This window comes from Triticum urartu, chromosome 7 (genome assembly GCF_003073215.2).
Source record: "Triticum urartu cultivar G1812 chromosome 7, Tu2.1, whole genome shotgun sequence".
Lineage (NCBI taxonomy): Eukaryota > Viridiplantae > Streptophyta > Magnoliopsida > Poales > Poaceae > Triticum > Triticum urartu.
In genome coordinates, this window is record NC_053028.1 from 530351626 (window position 1) to 530365338 (window position 13713).

Below are 13713 nucleotides of genomic sequence, written 5' to 3' on the forward strand. Positions count from 1 at the left end.
GTCAAATATGACATGCCTGGTTCAGGTTCAATTGTATAATCTTTATAAGCTTGTTAGACCAGCTAGAAACTTCTACATCCAACAATTATGAATAAGATTAAGAACACTAACGACTTTTGAGACAGAGACACATACATTTGGCCGGTGTGCTTACTTAGCTACAAATCTCTAACAATCAGCACTACAGATGTAGTACCAGATAATCGGTAGCAAAAGCCCGGTGAAGAGCTACAAAAGTCCATAGACCGCCTAATTGACACCAACGAGTAAAATCTCCTTGTGCTTCGGGCCCTCATAGTAGCAACAAAGAGTGTGCTAAACTATTGGCAGGGGTAGAAACTGTTGCGGTTAAGAAATTACAACCTTCCAAATAGAAACTAGCCAATCCATGGGTATACCAAGAAGTTATAAAAGTTGTCTCTGTAAACCAACCCCCTAAAGCGAAATAAGCACAAGGAAAGAGCAATAGGCCAGACCATCCTATCCACAACTACCGTTTGGGCGAGTCAAAGTTGACATATATATGCATGGTTCAGGTTCAACTATATGTTGTTTTGCTTGTTAGACCAGCTAAAACAGATAAAACATGATGATAGATTAACTTCTTCAGGCAGACTGTTAAGAGCGCGCTTACTTTTCATTTCCCGGTAGGAACACGCTTACTAGGATAGATACATACACTGTCTTCATGTTCTAATATTCATATTTTTGTTTCCACAAAGACTTAGACACATACACTTGTCTATACTCTTGGTTCGGCGTGCTTACTTGGCTATAAATAACTTCTCTCTGTTTTAACATCTCCTGTTTCATTACCGCAAGGAACTCCAAATTTCCGATCATCATATCTAAACACGAGAAGCCGAGCGCCTGGGGACGAAAACCATGACTATTCTCTCCAAGGATGCACCTGCGGAGATCTCCCACCCCGCCCACCCGGAGCACAAGCTGAAGCTGACGGCCGCCGGCGCGGCGGAGTTCCAGTGCGACGTCTGCAAGGAGCTAGGCGCCGGGGACCGGTACATGTGCCGGCCCTGTGACTTCGACCTCCACAGCGACTGCGCCCTCGCAGAGGCCACGCTGGCGCACCCATTGCTCAAGGGCAGAGAGCTCCAGCTCCGCTACGGCGACGACGGCGGCAGGACATGTGGCGCCTGCGGCGGGAAGGTACTCGGGCTGCACTACCACTGCGCCGCCAAGAAGGGCATGGACCTCCACCCGTGCTGCGCGGCGCTGCCGCTGGCGATCCCCCAGGAGGAGCTCACGCTCGAGCTCCGGAAGGAGGCGTCTCACCGGTGCAGCAGCTGCCGGGAGAGAGGCAGGGGCAGGACCTGGTTCTACCGCTCCACCTGCAAGACCGTGTACCTGCACGTCGCCTGCGTCAGAGAGATCGCTCGCCGGAGCCGTGCCGCCGGCGACGGCTCGAGCACCGATCCGTTCGCTTCCGTCAAGGATGCGGCGCTGCAGATCTACCGCGCAAAGAGGGACGAGAGTGAGTTGGAGCGCGTCATTCTCGAGCTGGTTCTTGGAGGTTGATGCCGCAAAGCTTTTCTCCCAAAGGAAGATTTGCAGGTTGATTACACAATTTGCTAATGAGCCAACGGGACTATTCCGTAGTATGTACTGCCTAAACCGCGTGTGTATTTTATGGACTTTTACGATTATTTCACAGGTCTTAGATTTTCTTTCTTCCATGTAAGAAGAACATTGTCACGTACGTGTAAATATATAGCAAAAAGTCTATGGTATAGAGTTCCAAGAGATGCGTATTGCCGATGTACATTGACTATTCGCTGCTACGTTGAGACTCTGGGGCCTGCCTGAGCAGCAAAATTTAAAGATCACTATACCACTAGACCAACGTACAACATAAAGCGGGGATAGCTCAGTTGGGAGAGCGTCAGACTGAAGATCTGAAGGTCGCGTGTTCGATCCACGCTCACCGCACAATATTCTTTTTTTACCTCCGTAATCTCGGTATTGTTGAAGACAAAGGTGGTTTACATCACAAGTTGTCAAAGTAAAAATCACTTGTTTCGATCCGTGCTCACATGTTGCTTCTGCTAACAATGATTCTTCCACTTTAATCTCCTATGCTCAAATATCATGTTGCACATGTATTCAAATATTTGCAAACACTTCAATCTCTAAACAAGAGAGTGCTACAGTTTTGTGCGAGTCCTTTTGTATACCCCCCCCCCCCTCCCCCCCTCCCCCATCCATAGGATATCCATGCAGCTTTTGATATTCATAAGATATCCATGCAGTTTTCCAATATCGACATGCCAGACTACTAGAAAATCGCTAACAATCTTGCGATGCACGGCACCCCATCCATAGGACAACTCCCCTCCCAGATGACAGACACCGCAAGAATCCTCAATTTCCACAAGCACACACGTTAAGAGACCCGCTTCGGTACACCCCCCTCACGGAGCTTATAAAGGGCAATGTAGACATTTGATAAATCATATCCATTTTCGTACGTATGATGGATCGCTCGTATACGCCGTACGTTCGGAGGACCTCCTTTATGCAATAGGCACAACTAACCTAGGCCGGCCCATTTGCGCTGGAAAATCAACAAAAATAACGCCCTAGATGGGAATCAAACTCGCGACCAGGGCTATAATGGCTCTCATTGCTGGCCACTTCGGCTGGCTGCCTCAAATGCTGAATTGCAGTGCCAACCTTCAAGAAAATAACAAAAGCAACAACACTTAAACACCAATTCACAAATACTAAACAGGGTAAGAGGATCTAACACGCAAACTCATAGAGTGCATAACGTCACTAGCCCCTAAAAAAAATTTTCAAAAAAAAATCGTATGTGAATATCTTTTTGACAAAGTAAATGTTTTTGAAACCCGAAATTTTTCAAAATTTGTGAACATATTTTTAAAAAACTCAAACTTTTTGTGAACAATGTTTCACAATCTCAAACTTTTTTAAAAATAGGAGCAAAATTGAAAACGAGAATATTTTTCGAAACTACAAACAATTTTTTAAAAATACAAACATTTTCTGAAAACAGGAACAAAACTGAAAACACAGACATCCTCTCAAACTACGAACAATTTTTCAAAACGCGAACATCTTATGAATTCCTCGAAATGTTTGTGTTTTCAAAATTGCTCATAATGTCAAGACACAAACATTTTAAAAAGAGCAAACATAATTTTGAACATGAACATTTTTTATTTTTTTACATTTTATGAAAACACTAAAAAAATTGGAATTTCAAAATATTTCAGAAAAATACGAAAAAAATATGGAACTTTTTTTTTGAATTTGCTCGAATTTTTTTTGTATTCGTGTAGAAAATATCACCATGTTCAACATAGGGTGTCCGGGTAGGTGAGAAGGCTCCATCTGAGAGCATGTTGTTTCTCGACATCCGTCGAACGACCCTAATTTTTTTCATTGGCTTGTATGAACAATTCAAGGCAGCATGCCAAGGTTTTCTGGTTTTCTACAAATTTTACGATTTCTGGAGTTTTCTTGGTCAAAAAAGGGCGATAAATTACCGGACGTGTTGCAACTTGCATATGGTGTCGAAAAATTGTTCAAACATGGCATGGATTCCTATCATGGGCATGCCCACCTGGTTGCAAAGTTGGGTCATTTCAAGTGTATCCAAAAATAGACCATGTTCAAAGCACGTTGTTTCTCGACATCCTTGAAATGGCCCCGATTTTGCCCATGGCCTTGTATGACCAATTTAAGGCACCATGCCAAGTTGTTTTGGTTTACAATAAATTTTGCATTTTCTAAAGTGTTCTCGGTAAAAAAATCCAATAACTACTCGGGCATGTTGCAACTTGCATACAATGTCAAAAATCGTTCAATCGTGACATAGATGCCTACCTTGTGCATGCCCACCCACTTGCAAAAGTTAGGTCATTCGAAGGATGTCTAAAAATAGACTTGTTCAACGGATGTTGTTTGGGTCTAAAAGTAGGATTCAAACCTGGCATCCTTCGACCTGTCTAAAAGTACGCCAGAAGGCACCGTCTGAGAGCTTGTTGTTTCTTGGGACCCTTAAAATAAGTTCATAGAATTGAGAAAAAACATGAATTTAAGAAAATGAAAAATAAGAAGAAACAAATAAACTGAAGAAGAAAAGGCCAACCAAAAGAAAAAGAACAGACTGAAGATGCACAACAAAGAGAATAAAAGAAGTAATAAGACACAACAAGTGAGTTGTCCTATTTAGTTATAGTGGGTGAAAGTAATCCAAGATGTCCATAGTTCGAATCCTACTTCATACACCTATTTTTTGAAGGTTAAAAAAAGAAAAGAAAAATGGACCAGACCCAAGACGGAAGGGTGTGTGCGCCGGTTTGTGTTATGCTACTCCCTATACAGCGGGAGCACCTAGTCATCGCTTGCTGCGCTAGTTAGCGGACGCAGCGTCGCACGCCACCTTTGATGGGCTGGCCCAACTACACGAGCGATCAGCTGTCGCTCGTCAAGAGCATACGCCTGATCGCTTCTTCGTGGTTCGACAAAAAAAACTTCTTCATATTTGACCTGGACGAAAAGTTGACCATTGACATGTTTGACCTTTGATCGTTGACTTTGAAAAACATTTCATCTTTTTGGAAAAGTTCATGGATTTGAAAAAGTTAGCGGATTTGCAAAATGTTCACAAATTAAAAATACCAAGAATTGATTCTTTTAGAAATTTGGGGGAAAGGCTCAAGGATTTGGAAAAATTTCATGAATTTTAAAAGAAGTTCATCGATTTTAGAAAAATGTTTATAAATTTTGGAAAAAGTCCATTGATTTTGAAAAAAATGTTCATCTACTTTGAAAAAAATCATTCATTTTAAAAAAGGTTCATTAATTTAGAAATAAGAAGTTCATCGATTTTGAATAAAGTTCATCGACTTTGGAAAGAAAAATCATCAATATTAAAAAAATCATTAATTAAAAAAACAAAACTGAAAAGTTTGCACATTGCAAAAGAAAAAGGAAAACAAAAAAGGAGCATAAAAAGAAAAAGAAAAAAGAAAAGGAAAAAGGAAAATAAAAGCCGAACAAAAAACTAGACAAAAAGGGACAAGGAATAATAACAAAGGAAATAGGAAAGAGGAAAGAGAACAGAATAAAAAAACAAGAAAGAAGTATGTAAACACAACAGCTGACGGCGGCTGGTTGGTTATCGCGTCAAACTTTGTACCAGGAAGTCCCTAGTTCAAGTCGTTGCTGACGGTGGCTGGATGGGTTAATCTGAGTCGTCCATGTGTTTAGGGGGTGTGCCGAAGCATAAGCGCTAGTTTTAATCCTTCATTGGTTTCAGAACTAAATGCAATACTCACTCTATATCAAAAAATAAGATGTTTTTTGGTTTAGAAATATATAAGGGAAGTGTTAGTTTGCGTCCATGCAGCAGAGGAAATATTTGAGTGAATTGTAGAAAACCACCACATTAGCACATAGGTTTGCAGAAAAGACTCTTTTACGAATTTGGGCCAGAAACCACTGATTTTTGGCCTAATCTTTTGCAAAAGAAACACTGATCGGTCTATTTGGACATTTTAACCATGATTATGACATGTGGGGCCTGTATTTGATGATGTGTCATAACTGTCAGTTCCTGGTATTTTTACAGAGGCACCCTTCAATCTGAAAACAAAAATGCAATTAGGCCCTTGTCATACCCAGCTCAGCCATACTCCGCCGCCGGCCATCCCGCGCTCGTGCGCTGTCGTCCACGCCGATGCCCCGGGGGCGGCGGAGCTCACCGGTGAGGGTTCCTGCTTGGATGCGCCCGTGCTGTGCGCCGCTCCTGCTGCTTGCTCGCCGTCGTTGGCTAGTTGCTCAGACCTCGAGCATGGCCCGCCGCAGAGCCGTCCGTCGTCGCCGTCCTCGTGGCAGCCCGAGCTCGCCGGTAGAAGAACGCATCCGCCTGCCCCTCTGGACCGGCCTCCCCCGCGCGATGAAGCTCCGTGGCCTGGAGTTCCTCGGCCATCCCGAGCACCCACCTGGATCTGTCGGGGTCACCCGCGGTCACCCACCTGGAACGCGAGCACAAGGTTGCCGGTCACCGCCAGGCCATGCACGGGTCTGTCGAGGAGGCAGTGGTGCTCGCAAACCTGCGCCCAGGCCATGCACGGGTCAACCCTCGTGGTCCACTCCTGTCCCAGGGACGCCTGCGGGCAGTACAACCCCGCCAGTTCTGATGACGACTCCAGCAGCTGCTGCGCCACAGCCGTCGCCAATCCTGTGGTTTTCGTCGTCGTCAGCCATGGCCACAGCGCCCAGAGGGGGAAGGGGGCGGCGTGTCACCGTCGGCCGGTGATGCCGCGTCCTCATCGGGCGGTGGTAGGACGGCCGCCAGAGGAGGATGCAGCGGATGGGTCGTACGCGCGGGTGCGCTGCTGGCTTGGGGTCGCCGGCGACGAGGGGCCGTGCTGCGCCGCTGCTTTTCCCGGTGTCCTGGATCCCGTGGACCACGACGGCGAGGACGAGCACGCCCTGGATCTCGGGAGGGAGGGAGTTTCTTAGGGAGATTTTTCCAGAGAGGAAGGAGTTTTTGGCAAAAAATACCTTGTCTAATGAATGTTACGCCACATCAGCAAATGGTGGCCCCACATGTCATAATCGCAATTAAAATGTCCAAATAGACTGATCAGTGTTTTTTGCAAAAGATTAGACCAAAAATTAATGGTTTCTGGCCTAAATTCGTAAAAGAGTCTTTTCTGCAAACCTATGCGCTAATGTGGTGGTTTTCTGCAATTCACTCAAAATATTTCTACAATCAATATTGATGGTCACCCGTTCATTACTTATTGTGAGACGATATAACTGATATGAGGCTTTTTTCTAAGTTTCTGGAGATGCTCGGTGCAAATTACCATTTTGTTTATTTGGATGCTTAGTGTTCCTTTGTACATGGCACTTCTTATGTATGGGATTTATTTTGCACCTACAACAATCCACCAGGCACCTATAAACTTTCTTTATATTGTTGCCATGTTACTGAATACTCTATAATGGTTTTGCATGTGATTTTATAAATATGTATCAACTCATTTTCATCCTGCAGCAACACGCGGGTATCATCTAGTTTACAGCGCAAGGCACCTCTAGAAAACAAGTATCCATTTCGATTTGTGAGTGGCAACTGCCCATATCCCACTTCTTCTTTTTTCAACCGGGCTCTCGCCCCTTTCCATGAATCACTTAACGAAAATATTCAGTATAAGTCTCCTAACAGCAACTAGCGATGAATAAACACAAAAACAAGGAGGCAGGAAAGAGGAAAAGCAAGTTGGGGCATTAACAGGAACCCACTAAAGATGCTCGATGTCGAAACATCTGCTTTTTTCTGCAGGGCGAAAACATATTAACACTAACAACCAGCGAACAAGTAACACACCAAAAGCACAAACTACCACTCAAAGGGCATCAAACCACAGTGAGCAAAAAGAAACCCCCACCACCAGCGAAATCAGCATGAGGCACACCGCCACAAATCTTCACCCGCGCTGAGCCCCATTAGCATCTTCGATCATGAGTCTCCCCCAAGCAGAAGCACGATCAGCGAGGGATGCGGCAACCTGGACTGGTCTCTTCACACCAACCTGAAAGTCAACTCTATCATCCAGCTTCAGCAGCCCTGCCCAGTACATCATAAACGAACATGCGGTGAAAATGGCTTCCAAGGGAGAACGCACCACGCGCTTCTCAAATGTAACTTTGTTTCGAGTACACCAAATGCCCGAGGATATTGCAGCCAGAATCATCATATACATTTTGCCTCCGGGGAAGAAGCAATAGAGCCAAGATAAACTTTGCCAAATAAATCTGGGACTACAGGAAGCACCAAGAGCCAAACCAAAAAACCCCAGATAGGTCAGCAAAAGAACAAGGAAGAAAAGATCGTTAGCAGTTTATACTTCTCGGCAAAAAGAGCAAGTAGGATCCCCTAACCAATTACGCTTGCATAAATTATCACGCGTAAGGGCAGCATTTTGAAATAGCTGCCATATGAAGATCTTAATCTTCAGGGGGATGCAAGCTTTCCAAATCCATTTGTTATTCGGACCGGATACTTCTCTACTATTTTTGATTTGTCGGTTTTGTTTTATGTCTTTTTGTCAGACTTCTGTGTTTGGATGTGTATATCCTAATTATGTAGAGGTCAGGTTATATCCGTTTGATGTTACATTTTGAGATAATAAAACCGCCCTTTATCGAGAAAAAAGTCTTTTTCCAACCATTCATAAACAGATTTAACGGTAAATCCATATCCCACTTCGTAATATCCCATATTCCATGTCCTTGAATTTCTAAGAGAAGAGGGGGGATATAATACTTTGAAAATTGAGAATTTTAGTGGCTGAATTGTGCTCCCATCTACTCCCTCTTTTAAATATAAGTTTTTTTTAAAGATTTCGATACAAACTACATATGAATGTATATAAATATATTTCATGGTGTAGATTCACTCATTTTGCTCCGTTTTTTTAGAAAAGGAGGATGACCCCCGGCCTCTGCATCTGGGAGATGCATGCGGTCACTTTATTGATTATTTTCGATGACCTTACAAAGTATTACAACAATATGCCTGAATCCGTCATCTTGGCAACATATGCCACTACTCCTATCCATATGATGATGGGGCGCTAACTAGGCCAAATACCCAGATCACTCACCTAAGCCTATCATCAAAAGTCAGAAGCCCCAGCCGAGCCACATACCGGTCTGGAGCATAAACTGGTCTGACGCAATCACATGTGTTGTCGCCGCCATCTTCCACAAGTCCGTCTTCAGAGCAGATATTGAGGCTTCTACCTTGTCAAACCACCCTGCTATCAACGCCACCATGACGCCAGACAACTACCTCCTTCTGCGCGAGTCCATCACCGCGCATCGGGCGCCGAGTCTCCACTGCGCCACGCCACCGAGATCCGTCGTCATCAATGTGTAGGATGAAGCACCACTCCACAAAAAAAAACCGCCCACTGGTCCCTCGATCCCGTGTATGCCTTCAAGAATGACGCCTCCAAGGAGGAAACAACGCCAACGTGCCGCTGTCATCCGATCTACTGATCTAGGGTTTCCCCCGGAGGTAGCGGATAGAGGTCTGTAGCTTCTCCACGGCGATGCCTTCAAGAAGGTAATGGCACAAAAGAGTGTCGCCAACGCCGGTCTTGGCATCAAGCCGAGAACGAGATTTTCATCCGGATCCGCTCGAAGAACCTCCATTAAGCATCGTGTACACGGGGCGCCGCCGATCTGAGCCGCCGCACATCGAGCAGGCCGCACCGGCCAGATCCGATCTGTCCGGAAGGCAAACCACGCATGGTGTCGACCCAACCACCAGGCCCTCCATGCCGCCACCGCCGATCCGAGGTCAGATGATCCGTCGCCGCAGATCCGGCCGCCACCGCCGAACGCAGCCAAGGCCGTTGCCCGAAGCAGGCCCGGCCGCCGCACCCGCCACCATCGCCGCCCTCGGCCGAGGCGGCCGCCGCGCCGCCGCCGGTCAAGGCAGGCCCGCCACGCCACCAAGGCCAGATCGGTCGTGCCACCAGATACCGCGGGGCTCCGCACCGCCCCCATGGCGCAGGAGAGAGGGGAGGCCCCCGCCACCGCCGTCAGCCCCCGGGCTATAGGCCGGCGGCGTCCTTCGGCGGCGAAGGAAAGAGGAAAATGAAGAGTAAACTGCAAACTACATATAATACTTTGAAAATTGAGAATTTTAGTGGCTGAATTGTACTCTCATCTACTCCCTCTGTTTCTAAATATAAGTCTTATTAGAGATTTTAACACAAACTACATATGAATGTATATAAATATATTTTAGGGTGTAGATTCACTCATTTTGTTCCGTATGTAGTCCCTTATTGGAATATTAAAAAGACTTAGATAGGAGGGAGTACAATATTCAGTTTGCGCCTACTCGTGAGATATTTTTTCCTGCAATAGGCATGAGATGTTCTATAAGCAACTCACTAGATCGGGGAGGAATTTAGGGATTCGAATTCGAATTGGGGAAAAGTTCGGTAGCTGGCCACCCAACCACCCTCACAGCTATCCGATTACACCGGCCGAAGCCGTCATTCCAATCCTAGCCCCCTATTACAGGAAGAGATCGATCTCTATTTAAACCAGTTACCGTTAGCTCGATTAACGGGCCAGGCTGTGGTCGTCGAGCCAACGCGGTGGGTTGGTCGCTCGCTTGGGCCGCTGGGCCGGCCCATCTCCTTGATTGAATTCTATCGCGCCATCTTCTGTTGCCGGATCCGCTACAGTCTGCTGATTGGCAATAACTCGTCTCGACTGAACCAGTGGTTCAGTCCTTGTCTTGGCGATGCTGACATCCCCCTCTCCTTGTGAACCCGCTTGTCCCCAAGCCGGAGCTCGGGGAAACTCCTGCTTCAACGAATCCAGATCCTCCCAAGTAGCAGTGGCTGGTGTACCGCAACTCCAGAGAATTAAACCCTGCATCACTGTCTTGCGGCCCGACTGACGAACGCGACGATCCAGAACCTGAACAGGCACTTGCAGACTGGCTGTAGGAGAGGGTAACTGTGTTTGTACCCGAGTTGTTGGCGGAATGAACTTCTTGAGCTGAGACACATGAAACACTGGGTGGATGCGACTATCAGGAGGCAACTCCAGTCGGTATGCAACTTCTCCAATTTTGTCGAGTATCTTGTAAGGACCAAAGTACTTGAATGAAAGCTTGTGGTTGGCTCTTCTGACAACTGATGATTGCACGTATGGTTGCAGCTTGAGGAACACGAGATCGTTGGCAGCAAAAACTCGTTCAGTCCGTTTCTTGTCTGCTTGATGCTTCATTCTCTGCTGAACACGCAACAAGTGTTGTTTTACCGATGCAATCATCAACTGTCGGGAGTCCAACCACGATTGGACATCACGGGAGCAATTGTATCAGAAGCAGATATTCCAAAGAACTGTGGAGTCTGCCCATAAATGATTTCAAACGGCGTTTTGTTCAGTGCCGAATGCCAGTTGGTATTGTACCAAAATTCACAAAGCGACAGCCATTTGCTCTATTTAGTAGGATGGGCACTGATGAAACACCGCAAGAAACACTCAATTTGTTGATTTACTCTTTCAGTTTGGCCGTCAGTCTCTGGGTGATATGCTGTACTCATGTTCAGCTCTGCTCCAGTTTTGGAAATAAGCAGTTGCCAGAATGTGCTAGTGAAAACAGGGTCTCTGTCACAGATGATAATCCTGGGCATACCATGCAACTTGTACACATTGTCTAGAAAAGCTTCAGCCACTTTCTGAGCATTGAAGGGGTGTGAGAGAGGAACGAAATGACCATATTTAGAGAACTTGTCAATCACCACAAGTATGCAGTTGTACTGGAAGGATGTAGGAAGACTTGAGATAAAATCCATAGACACTGTGTCCCAAGCTTTGGAAGGTACTGGCAGAGGAGATAGCAATCCAGGGTACTGAACTCTTTCTGGTTTAGCTTGCTGACACACCAAGCAGGATTGGACTTGAGTTTTGATGAAGGTTTTCATTCCTTGCCACCTGAAGAGGGAGATTATTCTTTTGTATGTGACTGGAAAGCCAGAATGACCCCCAACTGGACTAGCATGAAAGGCTGTAAAAATTTTGAGGTGTAGATCTGCATCAGGCCCAACCCATATACTGTTCTTGTAGCGAAGGAGACCTTGGTGCAGAGAGAACTGTGGTTTAGATGCAGGATCTATGGCCAGTTGTTGTAAAATGTTTTATGTTTTAGGGTCACCATTGTAGCTCTGAACAATTTCCAGCAACCATGTAGGTTGTGCACAAGAAATCTGGAAAAGAACTGTTCCATCAGGAGGTCTCCTGGAAAGTGCATCAGCAGCAGCATTGGTGTTCCCTTGTTTGTACTGAATTGTGTAATTTAAGCCCAGTAACTTAGTTAAACATTTCTGTTGCCAAGGGGTATGCAATCTCTGATCCTGCAGGTGTGCCAAACTCTTGTGGTCAATCTTGATAATAAACTGTTGCATCTGCAAGTATGACCTCCACTGATCTACAGCCAACAGAATAGCCAGGTATTCTTTCTCATAGACTGACAAACCTCTGTTCTTGGGTCCCAAGGCCTTGCTAACAAATGCCAATGGGTGACCCTGTTGCATGAGGACAGCTCCAATGCCATATTCACATGCATCAGTCTCCACGGTAAATGGTTTGGAAAAATCTGGCACAGCCAATACTGGAGCAGATGTTAGAGCTTGTTTGAGCACCACAAAGGCCTCTTCAGTAACACTGGTCCATACAAATGGCATCCCTTTCTTGAGAAGTTCAGTGAGAGGTTTGGTAATAATCCCATAGTGCTTAATGAATTTCCTATAGTAACCACTGAGTCCAAGAAAACCCCTGACTTCCTTAACATTAGTTGGAGTAGGCCACTGTTGGACAGCTGTTACCTTGGCAGGATCTGTAGACACACCCTGACCAGAAATGACATGTCCCAAGTAAGCAATTTCCTGTTGAGCAAATGCACACTTTGACATCTTAACTTTCCATTCCTTCTCTTGCAGAATTGTCAGAACCTGAGCAACATGTTCCAAGTTTTCCTCAAATGTTTTGCTGAAAACTAGTATGTCATCAAAGAAACACAGCACACACTTCCTGAGCAGGGGGGACAGATCAAAGTTTATAGTGCTCTGAAATGTTGCTGGAGCTCCAGTTAAGCCCATGGCAACTACCAGGAACTCAAAGTGGCCATGGTGTGTTTGGAATGCAGTCTTGTACTCTTCCCTTGGAGCTAACCTGATCTAGTGAAATCCAGCTTTGAGGTCCATTTTGGTAAACCAACATGCCTCAGCTAGTTCATCCAACAACTCATCTATAATGGGTACTGGGTATTTGCTCTTCAGGGTTATAGCATTCAGATGTCTGAAGTCAACAACAAGTATCCATTCCCCTTCTTCTTTTTTCTTGACCATGAGGACAGGAGAGGAAAAAGGGCTTTCGCTGGGTCGAATCATTCCCAACGACAAGAGCTCTGCAATTTGCTTCTCTAACTCATCTTTTAACTAGGGAGCAATTCGGTATGGCCTGACAGAAACTGGTCGGGCCCCAGGGATCAGAGGAATGTAATGGTCTTGCATTCGTCTAGGAGGGAGGCCAGTGGGAGGTTGAAAGACTGTAGGAAACTTGTCCAATACTGCTTGCATCTCGGGACAAACTAAAGAAGTTGCAAAACACTGAACGAAGAACAATGATATCACTGTAAGTGCAAAGTCAGCAGGCACCAGGCCTTGCAAAGTAACTGTTCTGCCAGACTGCTGGACTGACATCCACTTCTGAGTCCAGTCCACTTGCATAGGGCTATGTTGAGCCAACCAATCAAGGCCCAAGATGCCATCATAAGTGGACAACTGCAATAGCCAAAAATTAGATGAGAATTCAGCACTACAACAGCTCCATTTGCATTGTTTCAACATCTGAGAACACTGCAATGATGCTCCTCCTGCCACTGTAACAGAAACTGGAGTAGTATCCTGAATATGCCCCAACACAGGAGCAAAAGAGCTGTCGATGAACGAGTGAGTACTGCCTGAATCCACTAAAAATACCATAGTGTGCCCTTGCAACTGAATTTCCAACTGTAAGGACGGAGCATTGGGGTCTTTCCCAACTGCAGCAGCTGACAACCTCATACTGTGAACAGAAACTGTCTCTGACTCTGAACTATCTGTCGGGGTGGACTCCATC

At 45.6% G+C, this 13713-nt stretch overlaps 1 protein-coding gene and 1 non-coding gene across 2 annotated transcripts; both read left to right on the forward strand.

The window, feature by feature from the left end:
• Positions 1–717: 717 nt before the first annotated feature.
• On the forward strand, positions 718–1761 carry LOC125523202. Its single transcript, XM_048688252.1, has one exon. It carries the CDS (start codon positions 886–888, stop codon positions 1534–1536), a length of 651 nt encoding a protein of 216 aa, XP_048544209.1. The 5' UTR covers positions 718–885; the 3' UTR covers positions 1537–1761.
• Positions 1762–1874: 113 nt separating this feature from the next.
• On the forward strand, positions 1875–1947 carry TRNAF-GAA. The gene has a single exon. It is a non-coding gene; the product is annotated as a tRNA-Phe (tRNA).
• Positions 1948–13713: the final 11766 nt, after the last annotated feature.